This window comes from Coturnix japonica, unplaced genomic scaffold (genome assembly GCF_001577835.2).
Source record: "Coturnix japonica isolate 7356 unplaced genomic scaffold, Coturnix japonica 2.1 chrUnrandom989, whole genome shotgun sequence".
In the NCBI taxonomy this organism is placed as follows: domain Eukaryota; kingdom Metazoa; phylum Chordata; class Aves; order Galliformes; family Phasianidae; genus Coturnix; species Coturnix japonica.
This window is the reverse complement of record NW_015440338.1, coordinates 1533-12504: the sequence shown is the minus strand read 5'-3', so window position 1 is coordinate 12504 and position 10972 is coordinate 1533. Positions and strand designations below refer to the sequence as shown.

At 53.1% G+C, this 10972-nt stretch overlaps 1 protein-coding gene across 1 annotated transcript; it reads right to left on the bottom strand.

Moving 5' to 3' along the window:
- Window positions 1–4364: 4364 nt before the first annotated feature.
- LOC107307822 (voltage-dependent calcium channel gamma-7 subunit-like) lies at window positions 4365–10248 on the bottom strand. Its single transcript, XM_015851326.2, is given in 6 exon segments — window positions 4365–4472; window positions 4475–4601; window positions 6273–6304; window positions 6691–6807; window positions 6947–6978; window positions 9999–10248. Coding segments are annotated over 6 exon segments (624 nt in total). The 5' UTR covers window positions 10207–10248.
- Window positions 10249–10972: the final 724 nt, after the last annotated feature.

Below are 10972 nucleotides of genomic sequence, written 5' to 3'. Positions count from 1 at the left end.
GCGCGTGACGTCATCGACGGCGGGGGGCCCCCCGTGGGGCATGCTGTTTGCCATGACACGGAGGTGTTTAAAATAGATGTGGCGGGGGGGACCGGCCGCGGGGGAGAGGGGGGGGCAGCTGATGGTGCTATCGGAAAACAACGTGCCACGCCCCCCCCACCCAATAGGGACCATCCCCTTCCTGCCCCCCCCCACCAAAAATAAGGGCGTCGGGATAAAGGAAGGGAGAGGTCAGCCCCAATAAGAAAGCCCTATAGGACCCATAATACCCAATAGCGCCCTATTAGAGCCATAATAGCCCTAGCCCCTATTATTAGACCCATAATACCCATAGCGCCTATAGAGCCCATAATGAGCCCCATAGCGCCCCATAAGCCCATATAGCCCATAGCGCCCTATAGAGCCCATACCCATAATAGCCCCATAGCGCCCTATAGAGCCCATAATAACCCCATAGCGCCCTATAGAGCCCATAATAGCCCCATAGCGCCCTATAGAGCCCATAATAACCCCATAGCGCCCTTATAGCACCAGAATAACCCCAGTAGCGCCCTTATAGATTCCTGAATAGCCCCATAGCCCCACTTTTAACCCTAATAACCCATAGCCGCCCATAGAGCCCATAATAACCCCATAGCGCCCTATAGAGCCCATAATAGCCCATACGCCCTATAAGCCCATAATAAACCCATAGCGGCCCTATAGAGCCCTTAATTAATAACCCCATTAGCGCCCTATTAGAGCCCTAATAGCCCCAATAGCGCCCTATAGAGCCCAAATAACCCCATGAGCCCTATAGAGCCCATAATAACCGCATAGCGCCTATAGAGCCCATTGAATAACCCCCAAGTGCCCCATCAATCCCCGAATAACTAGCCCATAGCCACCCCAGACCATCCCCCAGAGAGCCATAACCCCCCCACATAGCGCCCATTACCCCCATAAATACCCCATCGCCGCCCCCATAACCCCCATAGTCCCCCCATAGCCGCCCCCCATACTACCCCGCCATTAGCCCCATAAAGCCATAATACCCCCCCATAGCGCCCTTATAGCACCCAATAATTACCCCCATAGCCACCCCATAACACCCCAGATCACCCCATAGCCCCCATAACCCCCCCCCATAGCTGCCTCATAACCCCATAAGCAACCCATAACCCGCACCATCCCCCCAATAGCTCCTGTACCCCTATAGCCCCCATAGCGCCCCATAGGCCCCCAAAAGCTCTCCATAGACACCCCAAACCCCCATAGGCCCCCCAGAGTGGCCCCCCCATACCTCCACAAAGATCCCTCCCATTAGCCCCAAACCACCCCATAGCCCCCCCAAAACCCCATAGCCCCCCAAGAGCCCCCATAGCCCCCCCCCATAGCAACTCAAACCCCCCCATAGACCTCCCAAACCCCCCATAGCCCCTCCAATCCTCCCCCATAAGACCACATAGCACTCATAGCCCCCCCATTAGCCCCCCCATAACCCCCCATAGACCCCCCATAGCCCCCCCATAGCCCCTCCAACCCCCCCATAACCACATAGCGCACTCATAGCCCCCACAAGCCTTCCCCATAGACCCCACAGATCCCCATAGACACCCCAAACCCTCCCCATAGCCCCCCCAGAACCCCATAGCCCCCCCTATAGCCCCTCCAAACCCCCCCCATAGACCACATAGGCACTCATAGCCCCCCCATAGCCCACCCATAAGACCCCCCATAGCGCCCCCCATAGCACCCTCCAACCCCCCCCATAGACCACATAGCACTCATAGCCCCCACAGCCCCCCCATAGGACCCCACAGCATCCCCATGACACCCCAAACCCTCCCATAGCCCCCCCAAAACCCATAGCCCCCTATTAGCCCCTCCAACCCCCCCCATAGACCACATAGGCACTTCATAGCCCCACCATAGCCCCCCCATAGCCCCTCCAACCGTTCCCTATGACCACAGTAGGCACTCACAGCCCCCATAGCACAAACCCAACCCCCCCCATAGCCCCCCCATTAGCCCCTCCAACCCCCCTCCATAGACCCACAAGGCATTCATACCCCCCCATAAGACCCCCATCTAGACCCCACAGATCCCCCCAATTAGGACCACATAGCACCGCTCATTAAGCCCCCCCATAAGCCCCCCTATGAGCCCCTCCAAACCCCCCATAGACCACATAAGGCACTTCACAGGCCCCCCCACAGGCCCCCCAAGACCCCCACAGATTCCCCTCTCTCTCACACCCAAGGGAGGGGGTTGGGGGGGGGTGGGTCTCCATATTAATGGGGGGGCCTCACACACAGGAGGGGGGGTCACAGTCTAGGATCCTTTATTAAGCTCGATCCCTATGTTACATATCATTACAGCGGCAGGCGGGGGGGCAGGAGAGCTCTGTGCCCCCCCCCCCCCTCTTACGCCCCCCATCCCCCAATCTGGGGTGGGTCCTCCCCCCAACCGAACCCCCCGCCCTCAATATAACTCTATGGGGGGGAATTGAAGTACATTCTGCCACTTATTTGCCACAAGAATTATGGGGGGGGCTCCTCCTCACCCCCCTCCCCCCACAAGCAGCCCCCGCCCCCATTCGCCCCCCGCCACCTTCCCTCCCCCTCCCCCCCCCCCCCCCCCCCCCCCCCCCCCCAACTTTGCTGCTTAATGGGGCCACCCCAACACGTGGACAGCCACGTGGGGGGGGGGGTCATATTTAGGGGGGTGAAGCTATAAAGCAATTGGGAACCCCCCCCCCCATTGACTGCTGGGGGTGGGCAGGGGACAAGATGGCCGCCAGGAACCATTGGCCACCATTGTGTCCCATTGACCCCATTGATCCTCATTGACCCCATTGATCCCATTGACCCCATTGATCCTCATTGGCCCCAATGAGCCCATTGAGTCCCTATTGGATCCCAGACCCCATTGATCCATGTGACCCCATTGATCCCATTGGGTCCCCATTGACCCCAATTGAACTTCATTGACCCCATTGATCCCATTGACCCCATTGACTCCTCATTGGCCCCATTATGAATCCCGTTGAACCTCCATTGATCCTCATTGACCCCATGAATCCATTGACCCCATTGATCCTTCAATTGGCCCCATTGATCCCATTGGACACCCATTTGATCTCATTGACGCCCATTGACCCCATTGACTCCCATTTCCCATTTGACCCCATTTGATCCTCATTGAGCCCCATTGTCCCCATTGGACCCCGTATGATTCCTCATTGGCCCATGATCCTCATTGCCCCATTGATCCCATTGACCCCATTTGATCCTCATTGGCCCATTGATTCCATTGACCCCCATTGGATCCTTCATTGACCCCATTGACCCCATTGACTCCCAATTGACTCCCAATTACCTCCATAGCCCCATTTACCCCCATGACCCCCACATACCCATTACCCCCATTGACTCTCATTGACCCCATTTGACCTCCAATACCCCCATTGACTTCCATGACTCCCATTGACTCCCACTACTCATTGAACTCCATTGACCCCACGCCCACATTCCATTGACTCCCATTGACTTCCCACTGCCCCCCTCCCACCCCATTGAATCCCATTGACTTCCCATTTGACCCCCACACTGCTCCCACTGACTCCCACTGGACTCCATTGACTCCCACTGCCCCCCACGCTCCCATTGACTCCACTGACTCCCATTGAGCCCACCACCCCCATTGACTTCCATTGACTCCCAAATCGAATCCCATTGACACCACCGCCCCCCATTGACTCCCATGACCCCCACTGCCCCCCCCCACCCCATTGAACTCCCATTGACTCCCATTGAATCCCATTGACCCCCCCCGCCCCACTGACTCCCATTGATTCCCATTGACTCCCATTGACTCCCATTGAAACCCACTGCCCCCCATTGAATCCCATTTGACTCCCACTGCCCCCCTGCCCCCACTGACACCCACTGACTTGCCACTGCTCCCCATGACTCCCATTGACTCCACCGCCCCCTCCCACCCCACTGGACTCCCATTGACCCCCCCCCCCACTGACTCCCATTGCACTCCCATTGATCCCATGAACTTCCCATTGACTCCCACTGCCCCCCCCCACCCCATTGACTCCCATTGACTCCTCATTGAGTCCCATATGTAGTCCCACTGCCCCCCCGCCCCCATTGATCCCATTAACTCCCATTGACCGCCCCCGCCCCCCACTGCCCCCCATTGACTCCCATTGGACTCCCATGTGCCCCCCACGCCAGTTTGACTCACCATTGGACTCCATGACTCCCATTGACTCCCATTGACTCCCATTGGGAAATCCCATTGACCCCCACTACCCCCCATTGACTCCAATAGCACTCCTACATTTGCCACCCCACCACCCCCAGCCCCCTTCAGTCACGGGGCGACGTCAAGTGACCCTGCCCCTGGCCGGGGTACTGAATGGCGGCAGGGTAAGCTCTGCTCATCTGAATGGAGACGTCGGAGGACGCGTTTACTTACCGGAGGGGCTGCGGGGTCGGGGCCAGGCTCGGGGTTGTAGGAACTGCCCGGACAGCCCGAACACGCACTGAGACGGGACGAGCAGCACCGAAGGGCTGCGGAAACGCTCCTCCTCTGCATAACGCTTTCGTGAAATAGGTACACTGACACACACCGGCACCCTGTGTGTGAATGCGGGTCAAGATAGTAGGGGAATGAATGGGGCGTGAATGAATGGGGTCATAATGGGGTGTGAATAGGTACACAACATGCACACCGCACCTATGAATGAATGGGTCCAATGGTGGGAAAATGGGGGTCAATGGGTGAATGAATGGGGTGATGATATGGGGTAATGAATGGGGGTGAATACGAATGGGGGTTCAATGGGGGTGAATGGTGTGTGAGTAGGTACACAGACATCACACCGGCACCCTGTGTGTGAAGTGGAGGTTGAATGAATTGGGTCAATGGGTGCTGAATGAAGGGGGTGAATGAATGGGGTTCAATGTGGGTGTGAATGAATGGTGGTGAAGTGAATGGGGTGTGAAATGAAATGGGGTCTCAGATGGGGCGGTGAATTAGGTTACACTTACATCACATCGGCTACCCTATGAATGATATGGGGTCATATGGGTGGTGTGAAGAATGAGGGTTGTGAATGATAATGGGGGTGTGAGATGAATGGAGGCTTTGTGAATGAATGGGGGTCAATTGAGGTCGGGAATGAAATGGGGTGTAAATGAATGGGGGTTCAATGGGGGTGAATAGTACACTGACATCACACCGGCAACCCCTGTGACTGTGAATTGGGGTCAATGGGTGGGATATGAATGGGGTCCATGGGTTGGAACTGAATGGGGTGTAAATGAATGGGGTCAATGGGGGTGTAATAGGTACTACTGACAATCACACGCGGGCACCCTGGTGTGACATTGGGCAATGGTGTTGGGAATTGAATGGGGGGAGAAATGGCGTGGATGATGAATGGGTATGAATGGGAGGGTGTGAATTGAAGTGGGGTTTGAATGAATGGGGTCAAATGGGTGTGAATGAATGGGGGTGTGAATGAATGGGGGTGTGAATGAATGGGGGTCAATGGGTGTGAATGGAGGTGAATGGGTGGGATGGGGGTCAATGGGGGTGAATGGGGGTGAATGGGGGTGAATAGGTACACCAACATCACACCGGGCACCCTTGGAATGATATGGGGCTGCTGATAATGAGGGGTGATATGAATTGGGTGTGAATGAATGGGCGTGAATGGGTGCGTGAATGAATGGGGGACTGGGATGAATTGGGGTGAATGAAGGGGTGAATGAATGGGGGTGTGAATGATGGGGGTATGAGGGTGTGAGATGAATGGCGGGTGTAAATGAATGGGGTCAATGGGGGTGTGAATGAATGGGGGTGAATGAATGGGGTGAATGGGGTAGTGAATGAAATGGGGGTCAATAGGTACACAGACATCACACCGGCACCCTGGAATGAAATGGGGTCAATGGGTGTGAATGAGAATGGGGGTGAATGGGTGGATTGAAGGTGTGAATTGAATGGGGGTGTGAATAGAGGGGTGTGAATTGAATGGGGGGTCAATGGTGGTGTGAAGAATGGAGTCAGTGGGTGGAATGGAGAGTGTATGGGTGGGTAATGGGGTCAATGGGCGTCAATGGGGTGAATGGGGCGTGAATAGGTACACCAACATCACACCGGCACCCCTGGGAATGAATGGGGGTCAATGGGGTTGAATGATATGGGGTTGAATGAAATGGGGTCAATGGGGTGAATGAATGGGGGTGAATGAATGGGGGTCAATGGGGGTGAATAGGTACACAGACATCACACCGGCACCCTATGAATGAATGGGGGTCAATGGGTGGGAATGAATGGGGGTGTGAATGAATGGGGGTCAATGGGTGGGATATGAATGGGCAGTGTGAGAATGCAATGGGGTCAATGGGTTTGAATGAATTGGGGTTTGTGATATGAATGGGGGTCAATGGGGTGTGAAATGAATGGGATCAATGCGGTGGGAATGAATGGGGGGTGTGAATGAGATGGGGGATGAATGAATGGGGGTCAATGGCGTCGTGAATGAATGGGGTGTGAATGAATGGGGGGGTGAATGGGGGTGTGAAGTGAATGGGGTCAGGATTGTGACCTGGATTGATGATGGGGTGAATTGGGTGTGTAAGGGATACAATGAGTGTGCAATGGGTGTGTAAGGGCTGTTATCACCTCTTTGAGGAGGAAGGAGGAGGCAGCAAAGGCGAAGGACCATCCGTAACGATACTGGAAATATTGCTCCGACCCACCCGGACGGTTCAACATCACCTCGTCATTGATGCTGGAGATGTACAGAACCAGGCCCACAACCAGGGGACAGACCTATAGGATAATATAGGGGATATGGGGGGATATAGGGTTATATGATTTATAAAGGATATGGGGTTATATGGGGTTATATGGGGGGGATATGGGGGGATATGGAGATGTACAGCACCAGGCCCACAACAAGGGACAGACCTATATAGGGGATATGGTGGTATATAGGGTTATATGGGGGGATATAGGGTTATATGGGGGGTATATGGGGGGATATAGGGGGGATATGGGGATATGGGGTCCTATATGGGGGGATATGGGGGGATATGGGGGATATAGCGGTTATATGGGGTTATATGGGGGAGATATCGGGTATATATGGGTTATATGGGGATATAGGGTTATTATGGTTAGATTAGTGGGGGGTATATTGGAGTGGGATATGGGGGGATATGGGGGATATGGGGTATATGGGGTTATATGGGGGGATATGCGGGGATATGGCGGGATATGGAAGGTTTATGGGCGGAGATATGGGGGGAATAGGAGATGTAAGCACCCAGGCCACAACAAGGACAGACTAGGGGGATGGATAGGGTAGAAATTATATGGACTTACGCAGAATGGGGTATATGGGTTATAATGGGAGTATATGGGGCAATAATAGGGAGGATAGGGGGTATATGGCGGTATATATGGGGTTAATGGGGATCTGGTGGGATAGGGGGCGAATGATATGAGTTATATGGGGGCGATTATGGGGATATGATATGGGGGGAATCATGGGGATCGGGGTGGGAGGGGTATTAGTATGGGGGATTGGATTGGGGTATATGGGTGTAATGGGTTAATGGATATAGGGCTGGAGATATGGAGAATGTACAGCACCAAGCCCACAAACAAGTGACAGAACCTATGGGAATAGGTTATATGGGGTGTATATGTGCGGGTTATATGGGTTAAATAATGGACGTTATATGTGGGGTATTTGGAGGATAATGGGGATATATCATGGGTATATTTAATGGTCGGGAATATAGTGTATGGTATTAATGGGTATATGGGGGTATATGGGGTGAATATGGGAGATATGAGATGATGTACGAGACACGACACAAAAGACAGAACGATGGGGGATATGGGGTATTATATGTTAATACTGGGGGTATATGGGGGGAATATGGGGTTATATAGGGGAGATATGGGGTTATATGAGGGTATTTGGGGGGATATGGGGTTATATGGGGGGATATGGGGTTATATGGGGGGATATGGGGGGATATGGGGGGATATGGGGGAGATATTGGGTCCATTTTGGGTCATTTTTGGGTTCAATTTTGGGTCCATTTTGGGGCTCAGTTTTGGGTCCATTTATGGCCCTTTTGGGGTCCATTTTGAGTCCATTTAGTGCCATTTTGGGATCTCTCTTTTGGGGCCATTCTGGGTCCATTTTGGGGTCTCTCTTTTAGCTCCATTTTTGGGTCGATTTAGGGTTGATTTAGGGTCGATTTAGGGTCCATTTTGGGTCAATTTCAGTCCATTTTGGGCTGTTTCTCACCCTTGGGTCGATTTTGGGTCGATTTAGGGTCCATTTTGGGGTCTCTCTTTTAGCTCCATTTTGGGTCGATTTAGGGTCGATTTAGGGTCGATTTTGGGTCAATTTCAGTCCATTTTGGGTCCATTTTGGGTGAATTTCAGTCCATTTTGGGTTGTTTCTCACCCTTGGGTCGATTTAGGGTCCATTTTGGGTCAATTTCAGCCCATTTTGGGCTGTTTCTCACCCTTGGGTCCATTTAGGGTCGATTTGGGGTCGATTTAGGGTCCATTTTGGGTCAATTTCAGTCCATTTTAGGCTGTTTCCCACCCTTGGGTTGATTTAGGATCGATTTAGGGTCGATTTTGGGTCAATTTCAGCCCATTTTGGGCTGTTTCTCACCCTTGGGTCAATTTAGGGTTGATTTAGGGTCCGTTTTGGGTCAATTTCAGTCCATTTAGGGTCCATTTTGGGTCAATTTCAGTCCATTTTGGGTCTGTTTTGGGTCAATTTCAGTCCATTTTGGGCTGTTTCCCACCCTTGGGTCGATTTAGGGTCAATTTAGGGTCGATTTAGGGTCGATTTAGGGTCTGTTTTGGGTCAATTTCAGTCCATTTTGGGCTGTTTCTCACCCTTGGGTCCATTTAGGGTCCATTTTGGGTGAATTTCAGTCCATTTAGGGTCCATTTTGGGTCAATTTCGGTCCATTTTGGGCTGTTTCTCACCCTTGGGTCGATTTAGGGTCCATTTAGGGTCGATTTAGGGTCCATTTTGGGTCAATTTCAGTCAATTTAGGGTCCATTTTGGGTCAATTTCAGTCCATTTTGGGTTGTTTCTCACCCTTGGGTCAATTTAGGGTCGATTTAGGGTCCATTTTGGGGTCTCTCTTTTAGCTCCATTTTGGGTCGATTTGGGGTCAATTTAGGGTCCATTTAGGGTCGATTTAGGGTCGATTTTGGGTCAATTTCAGTCCATTTTAGGTCCATTTTGGGTGAATTTCAGTCCATTTTGGGCTGTTTCTCACCCTTGGGTCCATTTAGGGTCGATTTAGGGTCGATTTAGGGTCAATTTTGGGTCAATTTCAGTCCATTTTGGGTTGATTTAGGGTCGATTTAGGGTCCATTTTGGGGTCTCTCTTTTAGCTCCATTTTGGGTCCATTTAGGGTCGATTTAAGATCCATTTTGGGTCAATTTCAGCCCATTTTGGGCTGTTTCTCACCCTTGGGTCGATTTAGGGTCAATTTGGGGTCGATTTAGGGTCCATTTTGGGTCCATTTTGGGTCAATTTAGGTCCATTTTGGGCTGTTTCTCACCCTTGGGTCGATTTAGGGTCGATTTAGGGTCAATTTTGGGTGAATTTCAGCCCATTTTGGGTCAATTTAGGGTCGATTTAGGGTCCATTTTGGGTGAATTTCAGCCCATTTTGGGCTGTTTCTCACCCTTGGGTTGATTTGGGGTCGATTTAGGGTCGATTTAGGGTGAATTTTGGGTCAATTTCAGCCCATTTTGGGCTGTTTCCCACCCTTGGGTCAATTTAGGGTCGATTTAGGGTCAATTTCAGCCCATTTAGGGTCCATTTTGGGTCAATTTCAGTCCATTTTGGGCTGTTTCTCACCCTTGGGTCGATTTAGGGTCGATTTAGGGTCCATTTTGGGTCAATTTCAGCCCATTTTGGGCTGTTTCTCACCCGAGAGGATGAAGAAGATGCCGGACACGAAGGCCAGCAGGGTGCGCTGGGGGCGGATGTGCCCCACGTTGCTGATGACGAAGGCGGTGAAGACCAGGAACAGGCTGACCATGGGGAATGGGGTGGCCGTACGGACCGTTTCTGTGGGGCAGGGGGTCATGGCACCCCATAGAGGGACCTCAGCCCCATAGAGGGACCTCAGCCCCATAGAGAGCCCCCCAGAGAGACCTCAGCCCCATAGAGAGCCCCCATAGAGACCTCAGCCCCATAGAGGGACCTCAGCCCTGTAGAGGGACCTCAGCCCCATAGAGAGCCCCCCAGAGAGACCTCAGCCCCATAGAGACCTGTGTCCCATAGAGAGCCCCCCATAGAGGGACCTCAGCCCCATAGAGGGACCTCTGCCCCATAGAGAGCCCCCCATAGAGACCTCAGCCCCATAGAGAGCCCCCCATAGAGACCTCAGCCCCATAGAGAGCCCCCCATAGAGACCTCAGCCCCATAGAGGGACCTCAGCCCCATAGAGAGCCCCCCAGAGAGACCTCAGCCCCATAGAGGGACCTCAGCCCCATAGAGGGACCTCTGCCCCATAGAGAGCCCCCCAGAGAGACCTCAGCCCCATAGAGGGACCTCAGCCCCATAGAGAGCCCTCCAGAGAGACCTCAGCCCCATAGAGGGACCTCAGCCCCATAGAGAGCCCCCATAGAGACCTGTGCCCCCCATAGAGGGACCTCAGCCCCATAGACGGACCTCAGCCCCATAGAGGGACCTCAGCCCCATAGAGAGCCCCCCAGAGAGACCTCAGCCCCATAGAGAGCACCCCATAGAGACCTGTGCCCCCCATAGAGGGACCTGAGCCCCATAGAGAGCTCCCCATAGAGACCTGTGCCCAATATAGAGCACTGTGTCCCATATAGAGCCCCATCCCCCCCCATAGCCCCCCATAGCCTCCCCATAGAACCACACAGGCCCCCATA